General features: G+C 40.3%; 1 protein-coding gene across 1 annotated transcript in view; it reads right to left on the reverse strand.

Moving 5' to 3' along the window:
* Positions 1–618: 618 nt before the first annotated feature.
* The window catches only part of LOC123873117 (xanthine dehydrogenase/oxidase-like), a 28,175-nt gene continuing 13,921 nt past the window's right edge, over positions 619–14,872 (reverse strand). Inside the window, exons 14-17 of the mRNA XM_045917826.1 lie at positions 13,758–14,524; positions 3,248–3,440; positions 2,230–2,343; positions 619–1,504 (exon numbers count right to left, since the gene is read on the reverse strand). Coding sequence (XP_045773782.1) covers positions 1,434–1,504; positions 2,230–2,343; positions 3,248–3,440; positions 13,758–14,524 — 1,145 coding nt within the window. The 3' untranslated portion in view covers positions 619–1,433. The remainder of the gene's footprint in view (positions 1,505–2,229; positions 2,344–3,247; positions 3,441–13,757; positions 14,525–14,872) is intronic.

The raw sequence follows: 14,872 nt of genomic DNA on the forward strand, positions 1-14,872 counted from the left end.
TTATTCACATGATGCGTTTTACCCTTTTTATGGCTTCGTACCTCAAAAAGGAAAAAGGAACCTGTATAAGGATACTTCGTTGTCTGTCTGTCGTGTCTGTCAAGAAAAGGGAATTAAAACCTATAAGATAGTTCTCATTGACCTACAGAACACAGAACAAGTTCATTAAGAATAGCCCATGTCTTTCAAGGAAGTTAACTAGCATTTCACACAGAGAAACTTTCAGCTTTTGTAAAATAACGAAGGTCTAGCCGAGACGGGATCTTTGTCATAACACCCTGGCAGAGTGGTCGTGGTCATCACGAAGTGATGTCTTTGGGGGCAGATGTTATTTGCCAAACAAGCATTCGCCACTTCTCCCTGCTGGCTGGTACACTCATACAAGGGACTACCCATGACAGTATACCTACTTAATTTGGTCAGTCCATCGCATGGGCGACGTCCTCGCCCTCTGGTGCCCTCCTCCTTGCCTTGCACCATAAGACGCTCTATAGCGTCACTCTCAGAAAAAAAATCCACGAGATTTAAGCAATAGCTAAATCTACGTACCTGAAGTCGCGAGAATTAACTATTATAATTTAAAGAAACAAATTAAAATAAAAACCATATTTTGAGGTCATCATTTTATTTTTGCCATAACAATCAGGTTTAACATTAAACAATGATAAAGAATTACAACAAATCACAGCAAATCAAAAGTTTCAAAATCATGGGACAACACTGTTGAAACCAAAAACCATGTAACAAAAACAATAAAAGGTCTAACCACTACCAAATACTTAACAAGAAACAAGATGTTTGAATAAGAGCGCTAATACACTGGGATGCCATGGCGACGTCACCGACTACGTATCCAGACAATTCGTATTGAAATGTACGACAGTTACTCAGTTGGCTACGGCCTCAATGGGCCTGAAGCGACGCGACGTCGCCAATTTGGGAGCAAAGCCTCGACCGACGCTCCTATCCCCTTGAATACTTTAGCAACCTGGGTGACGCGTAGCCAAGTCGTCAGAATTTTGTACACCAGTAAGTATCCCTCCTTCACTCAGTGGCCAACTGATTGCCAGGACGGACGACCGCGTGTTTTTGTTCGCTACTGTTGTGTTACTGATTTGGCAACCTCATATATGTATGATAGGTAGCCAGAGCCATGGCCGCGTAGTCAGTGACGCCGCCGTGGCATCTCATTGTGTTAGGACTATACACAAAATAAAACAAAAAAAACTGTAAGCAACCCCTGAGACAACAAAGAAATAATATGAATATTAAATGAAGAAAAAAATCGTAATATAACAAAAGGTAAAATAATCTACTAGTCAGTTCTACTCGATAAGAGCAAAGATACGAACTGATAGTAAATTTTATACTCTTTAATACAATAAAGAGTACAGGTACTTAGAATAAATAAAAAATGCAAGAGATAAAAATGTTTAGTAAAATTTGAAATGTTCCGGTTTGGTTCCTGTAGCCATGCAAATCTTGTCCAAGGTAAAAGGACCATCTGAAAAAATAAAATAAGCTTCAATACAAAAACTAATTCTTGAATTGAAATAAGTGTTAAATGAATTCATTCTAAAGGCTCCACCTATGGATAAGAGCTGTGTCTATTAAAAAAATTACTACTATTATAAATGCGAAAGTGTGTTCGTTTGTTGGTTTGTCCTTCAACCACGTCACAACGCGAACGGAGCAACGCGCGGACGAGATTTTTTTCGCCAGCGTGGTAGACTTTGGCCAAATCCTTCTCATTATGAGAGGAAACCCGTGCGTGAAATGATGATGGTGCTTTGCAATGAGATGAGGTACAGATGTTGTACTTCACGAAGACCAGTTGGCTATGTTTGTGTGAGTGCACACGTACACTTGCTATAGTGGCCACAGAATAATATAAGAACTCACTCTTTTCAATGTTGAATAGAACATGTTGTAATACAGGCGTTACTTTGCGGAAGTCCATGATATACAAGGAACCAATTGGGATTTGTGTGGTGCTGCGTGGTGGTGGAGCGTATTGCTTGCTTGGTAGCTGGCTTTACCTGCATGTTTAGCAGTGGTAGGGCGGGCGGTGGATATCGCATGCTGCATGTTGCACCATACAGATTAGTCTGGTTTAGCGGATTATAGCAAATTAAGCTCTTGGTTCCTTGTATCTCACTCTATTGTTAAATAACTACTACAACCAAGGCTGAGCGGTTATAGTGAAATAGAACATTTCTAACTGCCTACCTATCTGGAACCACTCGTTGGCTGGCAGTCCACAGTCTTCGCGAGCTGCTGTTATGGCAGCCCTCAACGCGAAGGTGGGTCCGACGCTCAAGCACGCAGCCGGCTCACCCGTTCCTGATCACAAAAAAAATTAATTGCGTGTGGCTGCAATCTGGCCATCAAGTTTGGCATGCACAGGATTCGTAGCCAGAGCAGACATTAATATAGTTAGTTAGTTACCTGAATACTAGCAGCTCATAGTGAAAAATCGATCAAGTGCGAGTCGGACTCGTACACGATGGGTTCCGTACCATCAAATTCAAATTCAAATTTAAAATATTTTTATTCAATTCACAGATTCAATTAGACTTTTTACAAGTACTTTTGAATCGTTAAGAGCATCTACCACTAGTTCGGAATACCATTGTACGAGATATACCTAACACTTTTATGTAGAACTAATGCAAGTGATTGACGGACTGCACCATCTATATGTGATGTCGTGTCTTAATAGACACGATAGACAAACATACAGACAGACAACGAAGTAATCCTACAAGGGTTACTTGTTTAGAGTTCCATACCCAAAGGCTAAAAGTGGAGCCCTATTAATGCCACTCTGCTGTCTGTCTGTCTGTCTATCTGTCTATCGGTCTGTGTGTCCGTCTGTCTGTCCGCGTGTTACAGGTCTCTAGCTCGTAGACTAAATGAGTAATTTAAAGTATCATTATTTAAAGCTTGTTGAATTGGCGGGATCTATCTCAAAAACTAAACTAATACTGTATTTAAACAACAGAATATACTGAAAACAATGATTTATAAAATAGTTTGTAAGTTGTGACCAAAACAAACGAACAATTTTTGGGGTTTTCTTTCATGGTTTATTGCGACGTTCTAGCTCGGAAAAGAAATAAGTACACCCAAATATGATGTTCATAATTATGTTCGGAGCCCTAAAACAGCGAGGCGCGACTCGCACTTGACCGGTGTTTTCTTTTTGAGGTACGAAACCATAAAAAGTGCGTCTTAACACACTTACCTTTAGATCCATAAATCATTTCAGTACTGTATGCCTTGTCTCTGAAGTAAATATTAAGGTTCTGTGGGATGTCCAAGCATTGCGGAGGCCAGTACATCCATGTCCGGTTCGTTACCAATTCTCCGGTTTTAGGGTCGTAAATCAAGTTCTCGCTCGTCCAATAACCCAATCCCATCATAAATGCACCTTCAATCTAAAACACGCATTGATAACACTCTATTAGTTTGCCACTAAATAAAAAGTCGCACGAAAAAGTTGGTCTAAATATGTTTAAAAGGAAAAGGTGAGTGACTGACTGATCTATCAATGCACAGCTTAAGGGCGCGCTTACATTTAAACCAAAAAATTTTCGAGCTCCAAATTAACCACCATAGGAAAGACTTCCACGTAATTGAATACATGTTTAAAATAAATCAATCTTTCGTATTGACAGTTATTGTAACACTTTTGGAAAAACTATTTTATTTATTTTATAGTGATCAATCTTCCGCGCCTAGTTTTAAAGAAAATAATAACAGACTCAACTTTGAAGCCCTAAAACTGTCCTTAGAAATCATCTGATTTAGTGGAAAAAAATATTCAAATATCAGAAATATAGTCTTATTGACACATAATGTATTGAAATATGGATTTTTAATCACATTAATGAGTAAAAAAAAGAACTGTTGCCAATTATTGCAAATTATATATGCCAAGTTTAACTTGTAAGATATAAGATGTAAGATTTATTGTATTAAATAAAGTATAACTTCATTCAAAAATTTATGTGAAAATAAAAACTATGTTCGTTAACAAATCTATTTATATAGTTTTGGTAACAATCCATTAATTATTTGATCTAACATAAAAATAATAATAAACATCACTCCAAATTGCAATAAGTAGCTACGCAATAAACAAAATAGTCTTTTTAAATATGATACATTAAATGTCAATACGAAAAATTGGTTCATTTTAAACATATTGTATTCAATAATGTGAAAGTTTATCCTATAATGGTTAATTTAGCGCTTGAAATCATAAAATTTTTGATTTTTGTGAGAGCGCGGCCTAAACATGCCTTAAAATACTGCACGGACCGGGCTTAAATTTGGTATGCAGATAGCTATTTATCAATGATTTATCACTAGACATGCGCTAAGAAAATATTTTTGAAAATTCAATCCCTAAAGGGGTAAAATTGAGTCCGTGCGGAAAAAGTCGTGTGCATGAGTTAGTTTTAAATAAGGGAAAAAAGGCGTGGGAGGCTTGGACACGTGCCTCTAACTTTTCGGAGTTATGTGCGTTCTTAGCCATTAAATCTCACTTGCCTAAACGGTGAAAGAAAATGTCGTGAGGAAACCTGCATGCCTGAGAATTCTAATAATGTTCTCAACGGTGTCTGCTAATCTGCACTTGGCCAGCGTAGTGACTTGTGGCCAAACCCTTCTCATTCTGAGAAGAGACCTATGCTCTAGCAGGCAGGTTCGTACCCGGGATCAAACCCTCAACCTCCCGAATCACTTATCTGAATCGTCAGGGTCAACGTCTAATGACAAAACGCGCGACTAGGCATTTCCAAAAATGTTTCACGCCGCTTCGCCACTCCGTATCGAGCGATAGAGTATAAAGTTGCAACTGTGCAGAAGGCATTAGCCTACATTTTATTCTTGAAATATTGTTTCGGATGATATCGTTTTTATCCCCTCCAAACATTTATGAAATTAGATAATTTTGTTCTCATTAGATTTAGTATAGGGGACGATGGGGGAATTGCGGACACGGGGTAAATACGGACTAGCAGATATCTGCTCAATCCCTTTCCCCCGTGCCCGTCCACCATGATCACTAGTTACTTTCCGCCATCTTCAGTGCCAGGGAAACATTCGCGACGGAAGGCTGTGCACCTTTTTTAAGGTAAATAAACTCAAATGTTTTTGTGAGGTTTGATCTAATTTTTAGTGTTTACTATTTTGAGTGTTATGTCTGTAAAATAAGTGACAATAAAAAGCTATATTTTCTATCGATTGCCTCGTTCATATAGAATAGATTACACAAATAACTTTCGATGAGAAATTTTGTTACCTACAAATTATTGCCAACTTTTTTTTTTGGATCTGGTTGGGTTAATTGCGGACAAGCTCGTTGGGGTGAATACGGACGTCCGTAATTACCCCTGACTAGATAATTTGTCAAAAACTAAACCAATTTACTGCTCATTTTCAGATGCCTCGAAAGTATATCAGAAAAAAAGAACGAACGTACATGTCGGCGGTACCGACTTTTAGCTGTCAATACTTTGCTCACTGAGCATTACGTCATCTCCCCACTGTCGTCGTTGGACTATAAAATCAGACACGCTGTGCGTAGCGAGGCATTATTCGTCCGGTTGTTGCCGAGGACACTTCTCAGTAGGAATAGTCTGTCGTACTGTAGGTTTTAGAGTAGTGGTTACCTAAAGTGGTTCTGTTGGTTAAACGAGTTGTTATTGTGGTGGTTAGGTTAGATGGTTGGTTTGGGACCGGTGTAAGGGGTGGAGGAGCCGGTCTAGGTAGGTTAGGTTAGGTTTACCTAGTTACGCTGGTAGTTGTGACATGCAGTAAACGGAAGTATTGTTCTTAACACGTCTGAAGATCGCCTAGTGATCGAAGCAGACCCTAAGGATCTCCGCCTGCCTTCATCAATTCTTAAACAATCCTCGGCTCAATCCGACATCAGAAGCGGGATGAACCGTGGAGCCTCTTCAGCTCCAACTAACCACATCGAAGAAAATAGCTGGCTTGTTGCAAGGTCGAGCCAAAACTCTTGGAGATACGTGAATCAATTACCAAAGCTTGGAATATCTGGAAACGAGTGGTTAATGGTGACAAAGACAAGGACATCTGATTCAAGTCCAGGAGGTGAAAGCTACGCAGTACTAAAGGTAATCTGCACTTTTTCAAAATCTTAATATTGCCGCTTTGTGTGTGTGACGTAAGTTGAGGACAGGGGCCTCCTTACTTCTGTGTTTTGTAAGTTGAGGACAGGGGCCTCCTTACTTCTGTGTTTTGTAAGTTGAGGACAGGGGCCTCCTTACTTCTGTGTTTTGTGACGTTTGTGTGTGTGACGTAAGTTGAGGACAGGGGCCTCCTTACTTCTGTGTTTTGTGACGTTTGTGTGTGTGACGTAAGTTGAGGACAGGGGCCTCCTTACTTCTGTGTTTTGTAAGTTGAGGACAGGGGCCTCCTTACTTTTGTGTTTTGTATCGTAAGTTGAGGACAGGGGCCTCCTTACTTTTGTGTTTTGTGACGTAAGTTGAGGACAGGGGCCTCCTTACTTTTGTGTTTTGTGTCGTAAGTTGAGGACAGGGGCCTCCTTACTTTTGTGTTTTGTGACGTAAGTTGAGGACAGGGGCCTCCTTACTTTTGTGTTTTGTGACGTAAGTTGAGGACAGGGGCCTCCTTGCTTTTGTGTTTTGTGACGTAAGTTGAGGACAGGGGCCTCCTTACTTTCACTATTAGTCGTGTCCAACGAGGATGAGGGCTTCCGTGCGTAATCTGTTTCGTACAACGGTACTGTGTTCTTTTTTTTCTTTGGCAGGTCGAGGGCGACCTGTGGTCAGAATGGCCATGTCGGCGCTGATTAACGAAGGCGAGCACGAACAATATCGGACAATCCATGAATCAGGGACGGTAGGGACGGTCCGGTCGCCAGCATTATAAAACAGTGCGTTGCGAAGCCACGCGCACTATTGTCGAGGCGCTCGTTCCGACAACACCTCTTGATTGTGACACGGTTCACGCCTGATTGGTGGAAAAGGTCAAAATCTGAGTAAGTTTTATTGTAAGTTCGCGCCAGGCGTAGAAGTACGGAGTTTTGGGCGTAGTTTGTATTGGATTTCGGTACGCAAAGTAGTTGAGGTTTATGAGGCCTAAAGGAGCGAGCGTTGAGTGAGAAAGCTGACAGCAGGCTAGGACAGTCAATTTGTCCAGTCAAAATAGCTTGTAGCAACATCATGTCACTTTGGTTTCTTCTAAGTTCCAGTGAGTCAATTTTGTAATGCGAACAGGCTTCTTTATAACTGCTAAATTTTTGAATTCTTTAAACGCCAGGTACTTAAGAAATTGTTTTTGTATTGGTTCTAATCTTTGAGTAGGTATAATGTAATACGGTGACCAAATGTTGCACCCATATTCGAGAATACTACGAGCATATGCAAAATACAGGGTTTTTATACATTCAATATTACTGAAAGTACGTGTAACGCGTTTAATGAAACCTAGTTGTTTGTAAGCTCTATCCGCTACGACTTCGACATGCTCATTCATCGATAGTTTAGCGTCAATTTTAATACCCAGGTCTCGGACGGTTTTGACTTTAGCTATGTTTACATCGTTTATATGATAGTCGAAGGATATAGAGCTAGTTTTACGAGAAAGAGTTATGTGGTGACATTTTTTAACGTTAACGGTAATTCTATTCCTGACATAATAATCACTCAGGGCGTTTAAGTCTTCTTGTAGCCGATAACAATCCTCAAGGGAACGTATTTTAAGGAAAATTTTCTTATCGTCAGCAAATATTAAATATTGTCCATGGCTGAAACAGCTACCAATATCATATAGATAGGCATTATATAGGAGGGGACCTAGGATAGACCCCTGATGGAATGGTTATAAAGTTACTTCTAGCGCTGCCTGTTACTACAGCCTGCATACGGGTTTTTATATATGAAGTTAGCCATCGGAGTAAGTTGCCATTTATTCCTAGAATGCTTAGCTTGTGAAGCAGAATCACGTGATCCACACGGTCGAAAGCTTTTTCGAAATCCGTATGGATCACATCCACCTGGTGTCTCTCATCCATACTCCGCAAGACATAGTCCGTGAAGACCGCTAAGTTGGTGACAGTGGAACGGTTTTTCATAAATCCATGCTTTATCATAAATGCATGCATGAGTGGTTAATGGTGACAAAGACAAGGACATCTGATTCAAGTCCAGGAGGTGAAAGCTACAGGTAATCTGCACTTTTTCAAAATCTTAATATTGCCGCTTTGTGTGTGTGACGTAAGTTGAGGACAGGGGCCTCCTTACTTCTGTGTTTTGTAAGTTGAGGACAGGGGCCTCCTTACTTCTGTGTTTTGTAAGTTGAGGACAGGGGCCTCCTTACTTCTGTGTTTTGTGACTTTTGTGTGTGTGACGTAAGTTGAGGACAGGGGCCTCCTTACTTCTGTGTTTTGTGACGTTTGTGTGTGTGACGTAAGTTGAGGACAGCGGCCTCCTTACTTCTGTGTTTTGTAAGTTGAGGACAGGGGCCTCCTTACTTCTGTGTTTTGTAAGTTGAGGACAGGGGCCTCCTTACTTCTGTGTTTTGTGACGTTTGTGTGTGTGACGTAAGTTGAGGACAGGGGCCTCCTTACTTCTGTGTTTTGTGACGTTTGTGTGTGTGACGTAAGTTGAGGACAGGGGCCTCCTTACTTTTGTGTTTTGTGACGTAAGTTGAGGACAGGGGCCTCCTTACTTTCACTATTAGTCGTGTCCAACGAGGATGAGGGCTTCCGTGCGTAATCTGTTTCGTACAACGGTACTGTGTTCTTTTTTTTTTCTTTGGCAGGTCGAGGGCGACCTGTGGTCAGAATGGCCATGTCGGCGCTGATTAACGAAGGCGAGCACGAACAATATCGGACAATCCATGAATCAGGGACGGTAGGGACGGTCCGGTCGCCAGCATTATAAAACAGTGCGTTGCGAGTTGCTATTGTCGAGGCGCTCGTTCTGACAACACCTCTTGATTGTGAAACGGTTCACGCCTGATTGGTGGAAAAGGTCAAAATCTGAGTAAGTTTTATTGTAAGTTCGCGCCAGGCGTAGAAGTACGGAGTTTTGGGCGTAGTTTGTATTGGATTTCGGTACGCAAAGTAGCTGAGGTTTACGAGGCCTAAAGGAGCGAGCGTTGAGTGAGAAAGCTGACAGCAGGCTAGGACAGTCAATTTGTCCAGTCAAAATAGCTTGTAGCAACATCATGTCACTTTGGTTTCTTCTAAGTTCCAGTGAGTCAATTTTGTAATGCGAACAGGCTTCTTTATAACTGCTAAATTTTTGAATTCTTTAAACGCCAGGTACTTAAGAAATTGTTTTTGTATTGGTTCTAATCTTTGAGTAGGTATAATGTAATACGGTGACCAAATGTTGCACCCATATTCGAGAATACTACGAGCATATGCAAAATACAGGGTTTTTATACATTCAATATTACTGAAAATACGTGTAACGCGTTTAATGAAACCTAGTTGTTTGTAAGCTCTATCCGCTACGACTTCGACATGCTCATTCATCGATAGTTTAGTAAATTATTAAAATTATTAAATTATTAAGTAAATGGGTATTAAAATTGACATTTTAATACCCAGGTCTCGGACGGTTTTGACTTTAGCTATGTTTACATCGTTTATATGATAGTCGAAGGATATAGAGCTAGTTTTACGAGAAAGAGTTATGTGGTGACATTTTTTAACGTTAACGGTAATTCTATTCCTGACATAATAATCACTCAGGGCGTTTAAGTCTTCTTGTAGCCGATAACAATCCTCAAGGGAACGTATTTTAAGGAAAATTTTCTTATCGTCAGCAAATATTAAATATTGTCCATGGCTGAAACAGCTACCAATATCATATAGATAGGCATTATATAGGAGGGGACCTAGGATAGACCCCTGATGGAATGGTTATAAAGTTACTTCTAGCGCTGCCTGTTACTACAGCCTGCATACGGGTTTTTATATATGAAGTTAGCCATCGGAGTAAGTTGCCATTTATTCCTAGAATGCTTAGCTTGTGAAGCAGAATCACGTGATCCACACGGTCGAAAGCTTTTTCGAAATCCGTATAGATCACATCCACCTGGTGTCTCTCATCCATACTCCGTGACATAGTCCGTGAAGACCGCTAAGTTGGTGACAGTGGAACGGTTTTTTATAAATCCATGCTGCTCGTAGGGGATAGATCTCGAAATGATTGGAGATATGTAAGAGTAAATAACTGATTCGAACAACTTGCTCATTACGTTGAGGATAGAGATAGGTCGGTAATTCTCTATTTGAGTTTTAGATCCGCTTTTGTGGATGGGGACTATCAGCGCTTCTTTCCAGATGTCTGGGAAACTACCGTAGACGTTTATGGAGTGGTTAAAGATGATCGTGAGAGGTTTCGCCAGATTTGAAGCACACTTGCTCAGGAAAATAGGTGGAATACCATCACTACCGGCTCCCTTGTTAGTTTTCAGAATTTTGAGAAGCTTGGGTACATTATTCTCTTCAATGGTGATTTTGCAGATTGACTCGTTATAGCTCAAGTTAGAGTCACTCATCGCGTCGTAAGAGTTTGCTGGTTTGGCAAAGACACTCTCAAAGTATTTACTGAAACCGTTACAATCACACTATATCACTTGATAGTCCAAGAATATCGTTAGTACGCCCACGAAGGCTCGGTTAATCTAAAGGTTGCTATCCTGACGTATCCGCTTAGTTATTATCCAGGTTTACTAGTGGTTAGATCATGCTTCAATCTTAATAATCATTAGAAGCGGCGAAATCAGAAGTGGATTACCCACATTAGATTATTTTTACGATTATTTGGTTACGTGTGTCGTGACGCTGCACATTAAGTCAGGGCAACTCTCTGATAATGTGTTGTGGTTTAGATTATGTGTAATAGTGCGTATTGTACGTACGTGGCTAGGGCTACTCTCTGGCAGTGCTGTGGCACGCATTGTTACACATACTGGCGGGACATATCGTGTGCTTGGATGGGGTTATCCTTCGATAGCACTGGATGTGTTTGAGCTAAATGGAACCAATAATCGGATTTTCTGGTACCTACCTACATTAAACCCATGTGCGAATACCTTGTTTCTTTTTGTCTTCAACTGCGGTGTACAGCATTGGTTAGGGATTGTTTGTGCTTGATCAGTACTAGCTCCCGAGGACGGTCGCGCGTCAGAATGGCCGTGACGCGACGATGTCAAACGAGTTTTACTGTCATAGACACCGCACAGTTACAGTTAACCACATACCCTTAACAAAAAAAAAAAAAAAATTGTTTTTAAGTTCAGTTAGATGCCAAGTCTTGTGATTAGTTCTTTTGTTTTCTGGTTCTCTTTTGTGATAATCGTCATGACGTTATAAACCAGTTTTGGAATCAAGTAATCCGTTTAGTAAAGAATCATTGATGACTCTTGTGCAGAGTTAAAATAAATTGGGACAATGAGTTTCCCCATGAAATCGAATAGCTTGCATTCGGAAACCGGGCACTTACTGGCGATTCCTTGATTGGGATACGCGGTGGTGTGGCGATTGCATACTTTCATGGATAGTGTTCAAGGCGCCGTAGCGCACGATACTATGGCTTTTAGTATTGTAATTCGCAAAGAGTGGAGAAGGTGAGCTATTGCGACATTTGAAGTAAAGAGAAGTCAATAATGTGATCTAGTTTAGATGTGAGTATCAATGCAATGATTCTTTAAGGAGATCTTTTCTCGTGAAGATGAAATTAACGACTCAGTTAGACGCCACCGAGTTTCTTGCTGGTTCTTCTCGCTAGGTTGTGGCATTCCGAACCAGTGGTAAATTAGTTTTGAATAATGTTTAGATCATGATTGATTAAGAGTTGCAATAGCAATTGCGCTCTAATCATATGAACTGTAGTTTAGAATCGTTTCAACTAAATTTCGCGTCGCGACATGTCAGTAGATAGGTTCTTGTAATTAGGTTTTGGTTCTTCTCGCAGTGTTAGCCTATTTTTAGACAGATGATCAGTTGAAAGTGATTTCTTAGCCTAGGTTGGTTGTGTCAACTTCCACGTCAAGTGTTGAGATGTGATGAATTAGTCAAGCCAAAGAGCCCTAGAAAAAGCCGTGATGGTCAGAATCATAACCAATAGCATTGTACGTTAATTATTGTAATGTTTCTGGTTTACAGAGGTTTACTGACTGAGGGGACGCTGATGTCCGGTCCACTAGTGTTGAGTGGTTGAGGGGACATTGATGTCCAGGTTTAGAATGAGAAAGATGTTCATTGACAGTTAACTGCTAGTCAGGATAGACGAGCGGTATAGTGATTTTGTGGTTATGGTTTTGTCCTCACATGCTTTGTGACATTTAGCGTACGAGGACGTACGCAGGTCAGAATGGCCGTGTCGGCGGTACCGACTTTTAGCTGTCAATACTTTGCTCACTGAGCATTACGTCATCTCCCCACTGTCGTCGTTGGACTATAAAATCAGACACGCTGTGCGTAGCGAGGCATTATTCGTCCGGTTGTTGCCGAGGACACTTCTCAGTAGGAATAGTCTGTCGTACTGTAGGTTTTAGAGTAGTGGTTACCTAAAGTGGTACTGTTGGTTAAACGAGTTGTTATTGTGGCGGTTAGGTTAGATGGTTGGTTTGGGACCGGTGTAAGGGGTGGAGGAGCCGGTCTAGGTAGGTTAGGTTAGGTTTACCTAGTTACGCTGGTAGTTGTGACATGCAGTAAACGGAAGTATTGTTCTTAACACGCCTGAAGATCGCCTAGTGATCGAAGCAGACCCTAAGGATCTTCGCCCGCCTTCATCTATTCTTAAACGATCCTCGGCTCGATCCGACATACACCATCGCAACTTTGCAAAAAGCCGTACCAGAAATAAAGGATGAAAATATAACTTTTCGTCAGGCGGAAGAGAATACAGAATTCCGAAGTCTACACTTCTTAACAAAGTGAAAAGGGGCTATTCCAAAAAGAGGCACAAAGTCAACTTTTAATAAAATTCAAGAATTCAAGAATAAAAAATTCAAGGAATACACGTCCGTATTTGCCCCAACGGCTACGGGTAATTACGGACAGACAAGGTTTTGTTTTTCAATAAAAATTTGTAGTCGTTGATTGATCTCCTAGAATAGTTAATGTTAATTTTGTACTTGAATAACTAAAGTTTTATAATTAATAAAGACTGATTGATTATTTCTAATAGTATGGGTTTTATACGTAATTTCCCTTCAGCGTCCGCAATTCCCCCATCGTCCCCTACCTTAATCTAACTCTTACGTTTTTTTTTAGTATTTCAGTTATTTAGTTAAATTTAAAAAAGTAAAAATGCTCAAGAAAGTTTTAAGCCAAAAATATGGATATTTAGACACCACTATTAACATCACACTAATATTATAAAGGAGAAAGTTTGTATATGTGTGTGTGTGTATGTTTGTTACTCCTTCACGCAAAAACTACTGGACGGATTGGGCTGAAATTTAGAATGGAGATAGATTATACCCTGGATAAGTACATAGGCTACTTTTTATCCCGGAAATCAAAGAGTTCCCACGGGAATTTAAAAAAACCTACATCCACGCGAACGAAGTCGCGGGTATCAGCTAGTAAGCAATATTTCTTTAAAATTAAAACTTGTTCTTTATTATATCTACAGTATATAAGTTATCGCTTTTTGTATAAAAATTAGTTCGATCCTCTTAAGAATCATTTTAACCACTAGGCTACCACTGAATGACCGTGGAATAACACTTACTTGTCCAACATCTAGTTCAGGGCTAACACTTTGGCCGCAATCTTCTATCAGGTCAACTCGTATCATTTGGAACTCTCCCGTTAGTACATCCATTTCGACTTCAGACAAGACAACACCGCAAATATGGTAATTTACAATATCAGCTGAAGTAGTGTACGCGTGCACTTGCAGGTCTATCTGGTCAGCATACGCCTTCTTTATCAACTCCTTCCAAGTAGGGTTACCCATTTGTAGCTTAATAGGTGCTAGTCTTCTCATAAGTTCCTCGCAACATCTGCGAACTCCAATTCCAACATTTTGGGAAGTTATACTACCTCCGGATGCGCCTCCATTCGGCACGATGGTAGTATCGTTTGGTTTTATCTTAATTTTGTCCATGGGTACTTTTAGTATGTACGAAGCGATCTGTATTGCCTTCGCGTTGACACCTTGTCCCATCTCGATCCCTCCGTGCGTGATGATGACGCTGCCGTCGTCGGCGTACACCGCTAAGTTCACGTCGAGGTTTATGAATCCAACTGGTTCCCATTTTATGAAACTGAATCTTAGTCCCCGTTTAGTCCATCTATTATTCTTATTGAACTTCTCGACCTCCAATTTCCTTTCATCGTATCGCCCATTAGCTTTTATGGTGTTTACCAATTCGACCATATCATCACGTAAACTCTCGTCCAAGTTTGACATGCGCACATCAAGCGGGTCTAGGTTCAGCTCACATGCTATTCTTTCCATTACTATCTCTGACATTGCTATGTTCTCTAGAGTACCTGATTATTATACGAATAAAAATTATTGCTACTAACTTATATTCTACATCTATACTTACTAATAAATAAAATTGAAGTGTTTGTCTGTTATTTCGAAATAAATACCTCATATTAAGCTCATATGGTTATTTGAACGATACCATAACATGAATCACACATTTTTAAAATTTTTGTCTGTCTGTCTGTCCGTCTGTCTGTTTGAACGGGCTAATCTTCGGAATGGCTGAACTGATTTTGACGGGACTTTCACAGACAAGTAAAGGATTGATCAGGGTGTGACATAGGCTAGTTTTTTGACCAATTTTCACAAAAGCTGTTGTGTTTTTTACCTATGTATACCGAAATCTG

Source organism: Maniola jurtina, chromosome 16 (genome assembly GCF_905333055.1).
Source record: "Maniola jurtina chromosome 16, ilManJurt1.1, whole genome shotgun sequence".
NCBI lineage: Eukaryota > Metazoa > Arthropoda > Insecta > Lepidoptera > Nymphalidae > Maniola > Maniola jurtina.